This window comes from Esox lucius, chromosome 22 (genome assembly GCF_011004845.1).
Source record: "Esox lucius isolate fEsoLuc1 chromosome 22, fEsoLuc1.pri, whole genome shotgun sequence".
In the NCBI taxonomy this organism is placed as follows: domain Eukaryota; kingdom Metazoa; phylum Chordata; class Actinopteri; order Esociformes; family Esocidae; genus Esox; species Esox lucius.
The window spans coordinates 626,565-644,168 of record NC_047590.1 but is presented as its reverse complement, the minus strand read 5'-3'; the positions used below and the strand labels follow the sequence as shown (position 1 = coordinate 644,168).

Here is a 17,604-nt window from a genome sequence, read left to right as displayed (position 1 = left end):
ATGTATGGTAAGGAAACACACACAAATGTTATTATGAATGATAATAATGCTTCTCCAGAGATAAACACAAGGGAAACCCAGAGAAAGGAGATAGAGAAAGTAAGAGAAACAGAGAAAGGAAGAGGAAGAGAAGAATGACTAGGGAGAGGAGGACAAGAAGAGAAGAAGGGAAAAATAACTTCTAGCAGCTGAAGTGCAGCATTGTAGGACTTGTTAGAGTTGAGCTTTTCAATGTGGTGCTGACATTGTTTTTATTGATTGGGCTGTAATATCGTTGTGGCATGCTGTGTATACACTGTACCATTAGTATTTCTAAAGGTAGGTTTGTGTGACCTAGGTAATGGATGTCTGAAGATGGATGTCAGATAGTGTATGTCTGGGGATGTATGTCAGGTAATGGATGTCTGAGGATGGATTATAGGTAAGGTATGTCTGGTAATGTATGTCAGTTAGTGTATGTGTAGGGATGTATGTCAGGTAATGTATGTCAGGTAAGGTATGTCTGGTGATGTATGTCAGGTAGTGTATGTCTGGTTATGTACAGTTGTGCTCAAAAGTTTGCATAATCTTGGAGAATTGTTAATATATTTACCATTTGTAAAGAAAACATGAGTGAACAGGTAAAACATATGTCCTTTATTTCTTATGGGATTCGTATGTAACTGTTGGTTATAACGGAATGGCACAATCATAAAACAAAACATGGCAACGAAGAAAGAACTGAACTGACCCCTGTTCAAAAGTCTGCAAGCCTTAGTTTTTAATACTGTGTATTGCCCCCTTTAGCATCATTGACAGCATGCAGTCTTTTGTAATAATTGTCTATGAGGCCCTGAATTCTTGCTGGTGGTATAGCTGCCCATTCGTCTTGGCAAAATGCCTCCAGGTCTTGCAAAGTCTTTGGTTGTCTTGCATGAACCGCACGTTTGAGATCTCTACAGAGTGGCTCGATGATATTAAGGTCAGGATACTGTGATGGCCACTCCAGAAACTTCACCTTTTTCTGCTGTAACCACTGGATGGTCAACTTGGCCTTGTGCTTAGGGTCATTGTCATGCTGGAATGTCCAAGAGCGTCCCATCCACAGCTTTTGTGCAGAATAATGCAAATTGTCTGCCAGTATTTTCTGATAACATGCTGCATTCATCTTGCCATCATTTTCACAAGATTTCCTGTGCCTTTAGAGCTCCTACACCCAACATCAGTGATCCACCACCATGCTTCACAGTGGGGATGGTATTCCATTCACTATAGGCCTTATTCACCACTCTCCAATGTCTTTTTCCAGAGGTTACCTTTGGGTTTTTCTTTGTATCCTGAACAATTCTCCTGGCAGTTTTGGCTGAAATCTTTCTTGATCTACCTGACCTTTGCTTGGTATCAAGAGATCCCTGAATTTTCCACTTCTTAATAAGTGATTGAACAGTACTGACTGGTATTTGCAAGGCTTTGAGAGTCTTTATATCCTTTTCCATCTTTATAAAGTTCCATTACCTTGTTACTCAGGTCTTTTGACAATTCTTTTCTGCTCCTCATGGCTCAGTATCTAGCCTGCTCAGTGCATCCACGTGAGAGCTAACAAAATCATTGACTATTTATACACAGACAATAATTGCAATTCAATAAGCCACAGGTGTGGGAAGTTCATCTTTAATTGCCATTTTCACCTGTATGTGTCACCTTGTGTGTCTGTAACAAGGCCAAACATTTTAGGGTATGCAAACTTTTGATCAGGGCCATTTAGGTGATTTCTGTTATCATCATGATTTAAAAAGGAACCAAACAACTATTTGATAATAAATGGCTTCATATGATCACTGTCCTTAAAATAAAAACAGTTTTTTGCATGATCAGTCATATTTTCAAAATCAGTGCCACAATTTCACTATCTGTATGCAAACTGACCTCAATGTCAGGTATGTAATGGTTAAATATGAGTCAGGTTGTGAGTAGAGCAATGGGCAGCATCGTGAAGTCTGCTTGTTCAGACACAACCAGGTTATTGTTTTACAGGTTCCGTTCATCTGAAGAGCCTCTTTCAGCTACCAGATCTGGAATGACCATGGAGAGTGAAAGATAGGGAGAGAGAGTGAAATGGAGAGAGAGAGGGACAGATCGATGAAATGAATGAGATCCACTGTCTGAAATGAGCAGGCAGAACCAGTGAGTTAGGTTAACGCAGAGATTACACAGTGTGTGATTGACTCCAGTGTACGGCAGATTACAGGAGGCGGGCAAAGCATTTTCATTGCCTCGGTTGTCAACGGGAACCAGCACCGCAGTGTCAAACAAGGAGAGAGCAGTGGCCAGTGAGTTTTGCAATTGTGTGTGTTATGGAGAAAGAGGAGAGGATCTGGGAGAGAAAAACAGAAAGTCAGAACGAGGAGAGGTATGTTGTTTCTAAACAATTGGTTGTGGATGTGCAATCCCCAGTTATTGATGATATCATCCAGCAAGAGGTCCCAGTGACCTTCTGTAATCCCTGTCATGGTTGCAGGATAGAGAGAGCCTGATAAGATTGTCTTCTCTCCCAATTTTAGGATTTTCAACACCAAAAGAAGTAATCAGTTATCTGACCCTCACTTATCTAATATTTCTTATAACATGTCATCATTTAATTTCTTCATTTTTTACATATTCTTTGATATGAAGATGGTGTTTTAATGATAGCAGGATGGGGCCATTTGCGATGAAGATGGTAGTAGAACTGAGCCAGTGGTCTCCTAGCTTCAAACTAAGAGGTGAAGTGTCAGATGTGCTGTTATGTTAGCTCTGACAGAAATGTATTTTTCACAGAGAGAGAGAGAACAGAATGAGTACAGACAAAGAGAGCAGATAGAGAACAGAGAGAAAGGCTGCTAATATAAGACATGAGTGATCGCTAGACTATGGCTGTTTCCCAGTTCTGTGTTTCTCTGCTAATGGTCACCTGGAGAGAGGATGGTGTGGATCTCCGTTAGAAAGTGTGTTCAATGGCAGATAGTGTCATAGTCGCTCAATAGTAGTCATATTTCAGTTACCACATTGTCACTTAAAACTGAAGTGTTGTCAAGATGCTTGAATCTAAAAGAGAAGAGTTGAGTTGACTGTAGAAAATCCATCCTGGCCTGTATCCGTTATGGCTTGGAGAGTGTGCTGTAGGAGAACAGCTTTTATACAGCCAGAGGGCAAAGTCAGCTGCAATTCTGTAATTATAAGAATATAGCTGTGCCTCCTAAGTAATTGTATGACAAACCAAGTCAGAATGTCAAATGCTAGATACTAGGCATGGTAAAGATACGGCAGGAAGATGAATCTGCATTGATCTGTGTTGTAGGAAACAGAATATGCTTCTTGAATGGAACTCTTGCCTTGGTATGGAGCCCAGCGGGCCAGTCAAAGTAGGGCACTAAACTGGGGAATAGGGTGCAACTGGCAGAGAAAAACAAGTTCAGGATCGTTATTTCAGCATGTAGCTTGATTCTCTCTGGAGTCCACCCACACTAATGTAGTGAATATGTAATATTGATGTTGAAAAGTTCTACTATTAAATATATAAGTTTCCTATTGTACATTATAATTAGTTCCAACTATGTGTTGTCAGTAATGTACACGTTTTTGAGTAAAGATTGAAAAACATACTTCTTCGTTATTTCGGAACTGGCTTGATTCCATATCTTCTTTATTTTTATTCTGAAAGTGATTTTTTTAATGAACTCCTGTCAAGAAGCTCAGATTGGACTCAGACAGATTAACTGTCAAATTCATTCTGAACTTTATATTACTTTAGAAACTTTGATTTGGGGCAAAAGAGGGATTTAAAGTCAAAGCATGCTGTGAAATAGTAATTATTTAATGAAATAGTCTGTGAAGTCCGCATGGCGTTCCAGGTAGTGTGTTAGATTTGACAGAGAAGGAATGAAGAGTCTTGGTTCCATAACTACTCCTTTCATTTCCCCCCTCTGTTCAACTAAACTTTTTTTTTTTTGTCTTTTTCGTAGAGACACCGCAAGAGACAGAAACAGACAGAGAGATAGAAATGAGTGATCGAGAGAGAAATAAGAGCCAAATACAGAGGGGCATTGGCTTTATTTTTAAAATCTACTTAACTAGTGTGTTCTCTCATTGTTCTACAGCCAAACGTCCAAAAGCAACTGAGACAGTCTCCTATCTAGGACGGAGAAATGTGCAGCAGTACACTTGCAGTGTAATAGCCTTTGTGGAAAGGAAACCCAACGCTGGGCATGCATGTATCTGTGGACAGACTTGCTAGCGTCAGGCACTGTATTGGTTGTTGTGCTAAACATAGATGCGTATGGTGCATGTGTTGTCTGTGCTGCGTTGCTGTTGCCATGACAAAACCACGAGCAACCAAACCAAATAAATAATTTTTTGGCAGTTATGCAAAAAAGTTACTAACTGAAAATCCATTCCCAGGTACAGTACAGAGCTTTCAGCAGGCTTAGTATGTACTCACCAGTATATAATACTTATTAACCATTAATAAGTAATCAATCATCAATCAAATGTATTTATAAAGCCCTTTTTACATCAGCAGATGTCACAAAGTGCTTTTATAAAACACCGGCTTTAACCCCCAAGGAGCAAACAACAGTAGTGTTGTAGTGGCTAGGAAAACCTCCCTATTCGCCCTTGTTTCATACTCACCTTCAGACGTGTATTAGCTACATGCTCTAGATGGAATAAATGTGGTCATCGAGAAGCGGCCATAAAGCAGGACTCTGTCTGGGTCCCGTACGGTGATCAGGGTGCTCAGACTGAGTCTGGTGGGTCTTCAGGTTCACCCGGGGGAGAATCCATCATGTAGCCTGGGCATCTCCTGAGGCGAGCCAGCCATACCACAGTACATAAAACCACATAGCAGTGCTTCCCCTATTCCCTGTGTAGTACACCACATTAGCCCACACCACATTAGACCACAGGGATATTGAGACGTAATGTTCCATTGAGGAAATACAGGAGAATACAGCTCATAACTGCCATACCACTTCCTGTACCATAGATCACCACACACACACACAAATTATATGGACCTGGTCATATTAAAGTACCTAACCCTAACAGGCAATGCCTCAACTTGAATGTAACCCTAAACTACTATGGCCTAGTGTACATGTTGTGTCCATGATTACACATAACCACGGAACACAGACACACACACACACCAGCCCTTCATCTCAGGACCAAACAAAGCCAGTTTATCTTCAGCAAGCTTTTACCAGAGTGAGTATATAAACAAGCCCAAAAGACGCACACACACAGACACACACACACACACAAACAAACTGTTCTCTAATTCCCCTCAGCAACTAGGATGGTAGGCGCGTGTGTATTTTTCCATTAATTAGAAAGGCGTTTTCTCATTAACAGGAGCCAGTGGTTCAAAAATGAGCTTTCTCTCTGACTGTGGCCCTCTCTCTCCTCTTTCTGGACTATATTTATTCATATAAATGTATCCTACATCAATTTATCATTGTAGATTTGTTGTCTGTTTTTTAATGACTGAGAGACACAGATTGTCTAATGACTGGGAGAGGTAGAATTTCAAATAACAACAGTGATTTTTTTTTAAACAGTCAATACTAATAAAAACGTACCCAAAATGCATCTTGAGTGTTATAAGCTATGAACAGTAAAAATGTCCAGATAATTCTGAGCATCCTCCAGCAGCCCTTCTTCCCAAAGCTTTGATCTAGAGCACATTGTTCCAGTAGTTTTGGTCTTTACCCAGGTGTTGTCTGGCAAACATCAGTTATGTCTTGGTAATCTTATTTGAGAGCAGGTTTCTTTCTTCCTGACCTCCCATGTAGGCCAAGTTTGTACAATCTCTTTCTGACAGTTGACTCATCCACTTTGACGTTGAGAGACCTGTAGATCCCTTAATGTTATTCTGGGATTCTTAAAGACTTCTAAGAAAAACTTTCGGTCAGATCTTGGGCTGAATTTGGGTGGATGACATGTCCTATGTAGAATGTGTGATGGTAATTCCATTGATTGGAACTGTTTAGGAAGTAAGTAGTGCCTTACTCAAAAGGGCAGGCTGTCCCCCCACCATATCCCAGGGAACCTGTAATGAACCTTTTCAACTAAGGGGAAACACCATCTGGACAATAAACAATAGACAATGATGGAGGACCTAATGATCTACTGATACCATTCAGTGATGACCATAAACAAATAACAGAGACCAGATGCCCCTTTCCAACATTCCTTTTCTTATCTAACCAGTCTTATTTCTTATCTAACCATTTCATGAAGCCTATACTTAAACCAGTAATTCCTCTACACACTTGTATAATAAAAAATACATCAGTTCAAGAAATTCCATGACAATTGCCTTGTCTTAGTTTTTTTCTCCATTTGTAAATGATATGTCAGAAAGTAGATGTACTTCCAATTGCTTGGATTTGGCTTTGTTACCTCTCTCAGACTCATAGGTTTCCAAAGTATTTTTTTCTGAGGGCCTCAGGTAGGTATTTTGAACTTGGCATGATGTATTACCACATACTCACATGGTTACAGACCAAACCAGACCAGATTTCTAATCTTTATGTAATGATCAACCTTCTCAAGTTACCTGTTTTTGTGAACCTGATTATAATTGAATAAGAATTAGCTGAAATATTCAAGTGTCCAGATATCTAAAGCATAAGCCCACTGTCTAGGGGATGTACTTGCTTTTTCCACATGACTGTCTATATTGAATAAGTTGGTTTGTGCCTAAGCAGCAGGATGTGCGGGCAGAACTAGAGGTGTGGTACCACTGTGCCAGTCCATTTAGCAGACTGGACTTGCCCTCGCTGCCAGCCTGCTCTTTCACTAACTTAATGCCACAGCTGCTGCTGTTTGAACAGAATAGCTTGCCTGGCTACCTCTGTAATGACTCCTCCATCTGGAATCATCTGTCCAGGTGGACACAACTGACATTAAGTCACGGTAAGCAACCATCAGCTGGCATGAGAGTAACAGGTGATCTGGAGTGGAAATGGCCCTATATTCTTATAGTGCACTAATATGACACCCTCTTTACTACAGTAGACAGTGCCCAGTACCCTATAACACACCCTTTACCATAGTAGATAGTGCCCAGTACCCTATAACACACCCTTTACCATAGTAGATAGTGCCCAGTACCCTATAACACACCCTTTACTACAGTAGACAGTGCCCAGTACCCAATAACACACCCTTTACCATAGTAGATAGTGCCCAGTACCCTATAACACACCCTTTACCATAGTAGATAGTGCCCAGTACCCTATAACACACCCTTTACCATAGTAGATAGTGCCCAGTACCCTATAACACACCCTTTACCATAGTAGATAGTGCCCAGGACCCTATAACACACCCTTTACCATAGTAGATAGTGCCCAGGACCCTATAACACACCCTTTATTACAGTAGATAGTGCCCAGTACCCAAGTCAAAAGGAGAGCAGCGTTAAGGGAAAAGGGTGTTGTTTGGTATAGATATCTGCAGCTGTCAGCACCCCGTAGTCAACATTCCCTGTAGTCAACATTCCCTGTACTCAACATTCCCTGTATTCAACATTCCCTGTACTCAACATTCCCTGTACTCAACATTCCCTGTACTGAATAGGCATGTCTGCCCTGCCTTTCTCCGCATCTCCATCTTAGGTTTCCTGTGAAGTGACACAACCTTTGATAGGTGTTGTCAGACAGACAGCTGGACTCATCGGAGAGACTGGAGGTCAATGGGAGACATTGTGTGTGTGTGTGTGTGTGTGTGAGAGACAGATATGCCAAGGGTACAGAACTGGAAGGGAAGGCGTCCATGCATCCAACAGTTATTGTGAAGTTCACGGATGATGTGTCATTGTTTTGTTTGGAGGACTTTGCCAGTCTGTGTATTGTTTTGACAAGCCCCGGAGTGCTTTTTTCCTTACTCTGTGGCAGAGATTTTACTTTCACTTCAAGGTTTGTTCATGTTCAGCAACATTGTTCATGTGCTGTATTTCAGGTAGAATTTTACATACCAGTTTCAGTCCATTTGCCTCAATAAAGATTCAAGTCTAAATATTTTTATACAGAGCATATATGGTACTTTATTAACTGTCTTACATGGGATTTAGAAACTGGACTGTTTTCCTGGCCCAATTATTTTATTGGCCTATCTGTTTTACTGGCCTAACTGTTTTATTGGCCTAACTGTTTTACTGGCCCAATTCTTTTATTGGCCTAACTGTTTTACTGGCCTATCTGTGTCCCTTTTCCTAACTCTTTTATTGGCCTGTTTTACTGGCCTAATGATTACTTAGGTACTCTGTCTCCCCAGCAACAGACATTATTATCATGTTATGAAGTAACTAATTTAATCAATGTCTTTTCAGATACATAGATTCCATGTCAGTCTCTTTTTTTTATGTTGCACCATTTCTCTAGAGATAATTGTAATAGTTAACGAAAAACATCGGAATGAATGAACTGGGACATTGGCTTTAGAGATAGAAAGGTATTTCATTGCACAAACTTAGAAATGAACCACAATGACCGTAATCCATCGTACACTGGAACACAATACCAGGAGCACTCGACAGTGTCACAGCGAGAGTCAAACAGGAAGTGAGTCATGGTCTCACTTGTCAAATCAACTGTCAACACCTGAACTACTAAAATGATTTTGTCAGACAGCTGCTCTTTCTGCATAATCTCCTCTATCTTTAATCCAGTCCAATGGGGAATAGGGACACATGATGTTTTAATCAGTCCTTACAGGGCCTGGTGTGGTCACTGAGAAGAACATAACTCACACTCCATTTTCCAAGTCTGCATTCATATTCCATGTCTCTACTTCCTCTTTCTATACCCTGTCTCTATACTATGTCCCTATTCCATGTCTCTACTTCCTCTTTCTATACCCTGTCTCTATACTATGTCCCTATTCCATGTCTCTACTTCCTCTTTCTATACCCTGTCTCTATACTATGTCCCTATTCCATGTCTCTACTTCCTCTTTCTATACCCTGTCTCTATACTATGTCCCTATTCCATGTCTCTACTTACTCTTTCTATACCCTGTCTCTATACTATGTCCCTATTCCATGTCTCTACTTCCTCTTTCTATACCCTGTCTCTATACTATGTCCCTATTCCATGTCTCTACTTCCTCTTTCTATACCCTGTCTCTATACTATGTCCCTATTCCATGTCTCTACTTCCTCTTTCTATACCCTGTCTCTATACTACGTCCCTATTCCATGTCTCTACTTCCTGTCTTCCTGTCTCCATACTCTGCCCATGTCTCTATTCACTGTCTTTATTCCATGTCTCTATACTCTGTCTCTATTCCATGCCTCTATTCACTGTCTTTATCAATCAATCAATCAAATTTATTTATTTATAAAGCCCTTTTTACAACAGCAGTTGTCACAAAGTGCTTTACAGAGACACCCGGCCTTAAACCCCAAGGAGCAAACAACAGTAGTGTTGAAATTCAGTGGCTAGGAAAAACTCCCTAAGAAGGTTGAATTTTAAGAAGAAACCTAGAGAGGACCCAGGCTCAGAGGGGTGACCAGTCCTCTTCTGGCTGTGCCGGGTGAGATATTAAGAGTCCAATTGGAATAATAAATACATTTCTCTGGGCTAAATCCAGAGTCTATTAATTCCCTGTCTCTATACTATGTCTCTATTCCATGCCTCTATTCACTGTCTCTATTCCCTGTCTCTATACTCTGTCCCTATTCAAATGTCTGTACTTCCTGTCTCTATTCCACATCTCTATTTCATGTCTTTATTCCCTGTCTCTATACTCTCCATATTCCATGAGTCTATTCCCTGTATTTTTTCTGTCTCTATTCCCTGTCTCTATACTCTCTTTATTCCATGAGTCTATTCCCTGTCTCTATTCCCTCCCTATTCTCAGTCTCTATTCTGGTGTCTGTTTCATATTTTTATTTCCTGTGTCTATTTCCTGTCTCTACTCCCAGTCTAGTTTCATATTTCTATTTCCTCTGTCTTTTCTCTGTCTCTATTCCTGTCTCCAGCTCCCCCAGCCCCTCATTCAGTCACTCCTCATCTTGGTCCCCAGCTGCCGTCTTCTCTCTCCAATCTCATTTAGAAAATTCATCTTCCTGTCACCCTGACACCGTCTCTAATTCCCTCCTCCCCTTTTCTCTCCACTCCTCTCCCCATTGCCTGTTCTCCCTCCCCCAACTATTCCTCATGTCACCATGATAATGTGTCACGCTCCTTGGCTTCTAACCAGCGAATTATCAGAGAGGAGCAAAGGAAGGAAGGAAAGTAGAAAGGAAAGAGAAGAGTGAAGGAAGGAAAGCAGCAAAGGAAGGAAGGAAAGGAGTGAAAGAAGGAAGGAGAAGAGAGAAGAAAGAAAGGACAGGAGACAGGAAAAAAGAAAAAGAAAAGGAATGTAAAAGAGAGGAGTGTTGAGGAAGAAGGGACTGCTGTCTTGTGACTCCTGTCATCATCTCTCAGTCTTTCCTACAACACAGTAACACTGTGTGATTAAAGGGTGTGACTGTTTAGAGCCATGACTCGCAGTGGTCCCTGGCGCAAGCCGACATGTTCTTATTAAAGCACAATTACAACAATTCACACTGTCGTCGGCGTGAGGGACCCTGAAGGGCTGCTTGTCTGCTGCCGTTTCTCCTTCCATTCTACTGCCCACTGACTCTTGTGGCCGAATACTTCTTCAGATGAGACATTTGTTTGCGTAGCTGGAGGGACAGAAGTACAACTATGGAATATGCAAGGAGTTCTTGGTCGTCCTATGAGAACAACACACGTCCAGTACTTGGATCCATGAAGAATAGGACTGATCCTCAGAGAGCTCTCAGACCTCCCCTCAGGGTCAAACACAGCCTCTTAACCTCCTTAACAAGAGATAAACATGTTGTTGGAGCCCCTCAGCGCTGCTCCTCTTATCATTGAGTAATCATGCTCACAGGTTAATCTGTTTCCTTAGATTGACACCTTGTCACCTTGCTGCTTTGCACCATAATCCCCCTAATAGCATGTCCCATTTTATGGCCTACGAAGCCAGTTGCCTGTGACGGCCATCCCTCAGTCTGGACCTGGGCTCTAGGACCGCCAGCATGGCTACTGAACTACAACCCAAACAATACATTCATCACTTAGAAGTGCCGTGAAATCATCTTCTGGTTGTTTGTGTGTGGTGGTGGGAATTTGCTTACAAGATATTGGCTGTACGGTTGATGTGTTTAAAATCTCTTCTCACGTGCCTATGACTGAGCACTTAAACTTAACCACACTGTTTAGCCTTCTATTTTCCCACTTTTAATCGTTAGCCTTATAGCTTCACACTTTTAATCTTTATATGTTTTCTTATTGTATTTTTATTTATTTTATTGTTATGATGTATTCATTTGCTTTGATGTTTTCATTCAAGTATTTGTTTTTGTGTTATTGTTTTCATATATTTTTCTTTGTAAAGCACATTGAATTGCTTCGATGTATGAATTGTGCTATTTAAATAAACTTGCTTGCTTGCTAACACAATGCAGGGTCTGGGTTTGGGTTTTGTAGAACAATGCAGGGTCTGGGATTTTGTCTGGTCTAGAGACCAGCTTAGTCCAACCCAATCTTAAGGAATAGCATTGGCTTTCTTTTTCATGGCACTAAACAATGCTAACACAGAACATGTAATTTATTATTTATTAATATATTTATTATTTAAATCATGTGTTTTGTTTTGGATCCCCGTGAGCTGATGGCATCATCCTGCCAGTTGTGGTGGGTCTCTGTAGAGTACTGCTCTTAACAACACTTTCTGTCCTGACTCTAGAATGATAGTGTGATTATTTTTTTTACACACATTTTTTGCCTCTGTAGTTCAGTAACTGTTGATGAGGTTTGGGGGAGTCCTTATTACAGTTTTCGTTTGTTGAAGAGGTTTGGGGGAGTCTTTAATACAGTATTAGTTTGTGGAAGAGGTGTGTTCGTCTCTGTAATACAGTAATAGTTTGTCAAAAAGGTTTGTGTGTCTGTAATACAGTTACTCTCTGTTGAAGAGATAGGTGTGTATCTATAGTACAATAATAGTTTGTAAAAAGGTTTGTGTCTGTAATACAGTAACTCTCTGTTGAAGAGGTAGGTGTGTATCTATAGTACAATAATAGTTTGTAAAAAGGTTTGTGTCTGTAATACAGTAACTCTCTGTTGAAGAGGTAGGTGTGTATCTATAGTACAGTAATAGTTTGTTAAAAAGGTTTGTGTGTCTGTAATACAGTAACTCTCTGTTGAAGAGGTAGGTGTGTATCTATAATACAGTAATAGTTTGTAAAAAGGTTTTTGTGTCTGTAATACAGTTACTCTCTGTTGAAGAGGTAGGTGTGTATCTATAGTACAGTAATAGTTTGTAAAAAGGTTTGTGTCTGTAATACAGTAACTCTCTGTTGAAGAGGTAGGTGTGTATCTATAATACAGTAATAGTTTGTTTGAGAGATATGCATATCTATAATAGAATAACCATCTGTCGACGAGGTTTGTATGTCTCTATTATAGTAACTGAGTTCAAAAGGTTTGATAGTAATTCCTATTAACCATTTTTGTGAAACACTTTTACTAAGTTCTGCTATTTTTTTTAATGGATAGAATATTTTTTAATACAAACTATGTTAAACCTTTGTTTATTATCGGCAGTAGTTTATCACACAGTTGCAGCGTTCATGAAATGCAGCATCTGGTTTCATGTCCAAAATCACATCTTCTCTTTTCCCATGAGAAGCCTGTTTAGTCAGCCAAACCAAGCCAGGTTCTCATGTAGTCTCGCTCCCTCTCTTCTAACTCTAAATCATCATCCTGCCTTCATTTAACTCATCTCTCCCTCTATCTGTTGCAGAATCCGACCTTCTCAGCAAAGCTGTGGTCCTCTGACCCATACAGCTCTGTGTTTTCTTATATGTGCATATAAATACCATACTGAGATCTTTTCTGATTTGCCAGTGAGTACATTCTGAGACAGCGAACATAGTGGAATAAAAAGAAAACCTGAAAGAAAATATACAAATGAATGGAGGTTAGAAATGTGCACAGTGGAGTTTAAAAGAGCCTGTTTAAAAACCTGTAACATTTTATTTTATTCAACAGCCCTCCAATGTGTGATTTCAGCCTGCAGAATAAAATGATGGAAATTTAAGGTCTTTCCACGAACTGTTTGAACATTCTGAGGCAGCAAAGCTAAAAGCGCTTAGCAGATTTTCTTGTATTAAGGACTTTACATAGAAAATACAGTTTTTAGATCTTGGTAATGTCTATGAGTTGGTAATGTAAATAAAGGAACTTGGATGGTTTCCAACATATCCACTGCTAGTTAATAAGCAATGTACCCATTCTTCAGAAGCTGCTCTTTGTTTCTTCACAACATGAATTAAGTCTTGCTCACAAGGGCTCTGCATTCATTATATATGAGGTTGACTCACACTCACAAACACATACATTGCTTCTAATTTGGTCACACAGGATTTTAGACCATTATATTTTTTATAAAGCAAATATTTAGATTGAATCTGAAAGCATTTTATGAGTTGAGTTGTTAACCCAGAACTCTTTTGGGAAATGTTAAAAATCTCAAGAGGGCGTCTCTTTAACAGTTGGAGAAGGAATGTAGTAGACTAAATATCATATTTTTAATTAGCAATAATACCAATTTACTGTTGTTGAATAGAATTTGGAGATGTCTTCCTCTATTGACAACCACAGTACTACATCATAACATATGCCTCTATTAACAACCACAGTACTATATCATAACATATGCCTCTATTAACAACCACAGTACTTTATCATAACATATGCCTCTATTAACAACCACAGTACTACATCATAAGATATGCCTCTATTAACAACACTAGAGTGCTACATCATAACATTTGCCTCTATTAACAACCACAGTTCTACATCATAACATGTGCTTCTATTAACAACCACAGTACTATATCATAACATATGCCTCTATTAACAACCACAGTATTATATCATAACATATGCCTCTATTAACAACCACAGTACTATATCATAACATATGCCTCTATTAACAACCATAGTACTGCATCATAACATATGCCACAACCACAGTAATACATCATAACATATGCCACAACCACAGTAATACATCATAACATATGCCTCTAAGTGTATATTGAAGCAGATTTTATGAGGTTGTAGTAACCCTGTGGTAATATTTTGAAGCAGATGAAATGAGGTTGTACTAACTCTGTGGTTCTATATTGAAGCAAATTATATGAGGTCATACTTACCTTGTGGTTCTCTATTGAAGCAAATTAAATGAGGTTGTACTAACCCTGTGGTTCTTGTCTCCGTGTGTAGATGGACCTCTGGGACCGCGAGGCCTTGTGGAAGCCACAGAGATGTGCACCCAGGAGTGTCTAGTACTGGGCCACTCTGACAACTGCTGGATGCCCCCTACTCTTGGCTCCTATGGCCAGCCCAAGTCTCCAGTTTCCAGCTTTGCCACCCAGAAAGAATGGGCCAAAGAGAAACTGCTCAACGGCCATACTACCTTGACCCGGACCTGGAAGGCTGATAACGGTCGGGACCAGTTTGGAGACAGGAAGCAATTTTGCAGTGGGGAGGGACACTTTGGCAGCAGTGTTCACATGGCTGACATCCCATTGGCTAGTTTGAAATCCTACCAGCCAACTGCTGGCCCAGACACTACGAAAGAACATCAGCTATAAGAGGAGCTCTGATTTGACTAGGCCAATCGGAACGGGCCAATTGGAACAGGGCAATGGACGCAAAAGCTTTTTTGTCTTTTATCATTTTGTCCTACTTGATTCAAATGGATGCGTCGGCTATGTGATGGTTACATGTAGTATGTAGACAACTAGATGATGATGTAGACTCTACTATTACACTTTTATCATGAGTTTACTACAGTTTTACTATGATTTTATTATGGTTGGTGCAAGGACAGAAAGACTCTCTTGATTCCCTTTTGATGAACAAGCCTTCCTCTGAGGACTTGTTCACCTCTACACTGAACTGATACAGGTGGAATGTGGAGGACAAGGTGATCCGAACAACCTGGGAAAAAGGAAGAAAACAAAAATGGATTTCATATACTCAACAGTTACGAAATGAAAAAAATACTATTATGGCTGACCAATATATTCAAATATTGTGACGTGGTTGTTATTGAGTTGTTTGGGACTATATTAATCAACACAATCAAAGATAATGGAGTTACAGTCCCCATCCCAAATGGCACTCTATTCCCTACGTAGTGCATTTCTTTTGTCCAGGGCCACGGTCCCAAATAGCACCCTATTCCCTGCATAGTGCACTAGTTTTAACCAGGGCCATAGGTGCCATTTGGGATGCATCACACAGTAGGAGCGCTTGTTGTTCTGATGATAACACTGTTAGTGGAGACTTGTTTAGTCTGTCAATGTCAATGTGTTTGTAAATAGCAAACTTACTACTAACCAATGTCATATATCTGTGACCCTCCCATGGAAATGTTAGAGCAGTGCTCATGGCTGTCATCCCTCATCATTTAAACTTCTGTTGTGTCTGAAATGGCAGCTGTATTCCCAAAGAGGTCCACATCTTCAGACCAGGTAGTGTTAAATACAGGGAGTATGGTGGCCTTTTAGATGCGCGCTATGCATATGGGGTTTCAGTCTTTCATTTCCCCTTTTAGTGGTGTTGTTGGAAGACTGGGCATTTATGAAAATTATAAACACATTTTCTGCCATTATATAAAAGATGCACAATATTACCCCAAAATCTCTGCTTTTTTAATTCATCTACAGGATTCTGGAACCAACCCTGTCAAGCAAACATATTTTTTCAAAACAAATTTTGTATCATTGATGTATTTCGCTCAATTTCTACATTATGGGAAAAGAAAAGCTCTAATCTTTTCCCCAAAAAAGTTAATAAAAAAAATATTAAAAACTGATGTTACAATTCAACAGCAATATATTTGTAAATGGCTTAAGTGTATTATCTAACTGACTTGTTATTGTACAACAGCTCATTTAAGTTGGGAAGTCAATTTAATGCAATTGAAAACTAGTACTTCAACCTGCATTTAATTTTGTCAATATATAGATTGGCTATAATTTGTCCTTATACGACTATCATTTTTCTATGTATGACTATCATGTGTCTATATACAACTGTAATCTGTCCATATATAACTGTCATTTGTCCATATACCGCTATCATTTGATCATATACCTCTATCATTTGTCTATATCCCTCTATCATTTGTCCATATCGCACTATAATTTGTCCATATACCTCTATCATTTGTCTATATACCTCTATCATTTGTCCATATAGTACATCTATCATTTGTTTATACACTCACCTAAAGGATTATTAGGAACACCTGTTCAATTTCTCATTAATGCAATTATCTAATCAACCAATCACATGGCAATTGCTGCAATGCATTTAGGGGTGTGGTCCTGGTCAAGACAATCTCCTGAACTCCAAACTGAATGTCAGAATGGGAAAGAAAGGTGATTTAAGCAATTTTGAGCGTGGCATGGTTGTTGGTGCCAAACGGGCCAGTCTGAGTATTTCACAATCTGCTCAGTTACTGGGATTTTCACACACAACCATTTCTAGGGTTTACAAAGAATGGTGTGAAAAGGGAAAAACCTCCAGTATGCAGCAGTCCTGTGGGCGAAAATGCTTTGTAGATGCTAGAGGTCAGAGGAGAATGGGCCAACTGATTCAAGCTGATAGAAGAGCAACTTTGACTGAAATAACCACTTGTTACGACCGAGGTATGCAGCAAAGCATTTGTGAAGCCACAACACGCCCAACCTTGAGGCGGATGGGCTACAACAGCAGAAGACCCCACCGGGTACCACTCATCTCCACTACAAATAGGAAAAGAGGCTACAATTTGCACAAGCTAACCAAAATAGGACAGTTGAAGACTGGAAGAATGTTGCCTGGTCTGATCAGTCTCGATTTCTGTTGAGACATTCAGATGATAGAGTCAGAATTTGGCGTAAACAGAATGAGAACATGGATCCATCATGCCTTGTTACCACTGTGCAGGCTGGTGGTGGTGGTGTAATGGTGTGGGTGATGTTTTCTTGGCACACTTTAGGCCCCTCGTTTAAATGTCACGGCCTACCTGAGCATTGTTTCTGACCATGACCATCCCTTTATGACCACCATGTACCCATCCTCTGATGGCTACTTCCAGCAGGGTAATGCACCATGTCACAAAGCTCGAATCATTTCAAATTGGTTTCTTGAACATGACAATGAGTTCACTGTACTGAAATGGCCCCCACAGTCACCAGATCTCAACCCAATAAAGCATCTTTGGGATGTGGTGGAACAGGAGCTTCGTGCCCTGGATGTGCATCCCACAAATCTCCATCAACTGCAAGATGCTATCCTATCAATATGGGCCAACATTTCTAAAGAATGCTTTCAGCACCTTGTTGAATCAATGCCACGTAGAATTAAGGCAGTTCTGAAGGCGAAAGGGGGTCAAACACAGTATTAGTATGGTGTTCCTAATAATCCTTTAGGTGAGTGTATATACCTCTACCATGTGTCCATATACCACTATTCTGTGTCCATATACCTCTACCATTTGTCCATA

At 40.0% G+C, this 17,604-nt stretch overlaps 1 protein-coding gene across 2 annotated transcripts in view; it reads left to right on the top strand.

Moving 5' to 3' along the window:
• The window catches only part of LOC105020099 (protocadherin-9), a 322,579-nt gene extending 306,190 nt beyond the window's left edge, over nucleotides 1-16,389 (top strand). For both annotated transcript variants that reach the window (XM_020042472.2, XM_010886801.4), the window contains exon 5: nucleotides 14,328-16,389. In XM_020042472.2, the coding sequence (XP_019898031.1) occupies nucleotides 14,328-14,698 (371 nt within the window). In that variant the 3' untranslated portion in view covers nucleotides 14,699-16,389. The remainder of the gene's footprint in view (nucleotides 1-14,327) is intronic.
• Nucleotides 16,390-17,604: the final 1,215 nt, after the last annotated feature.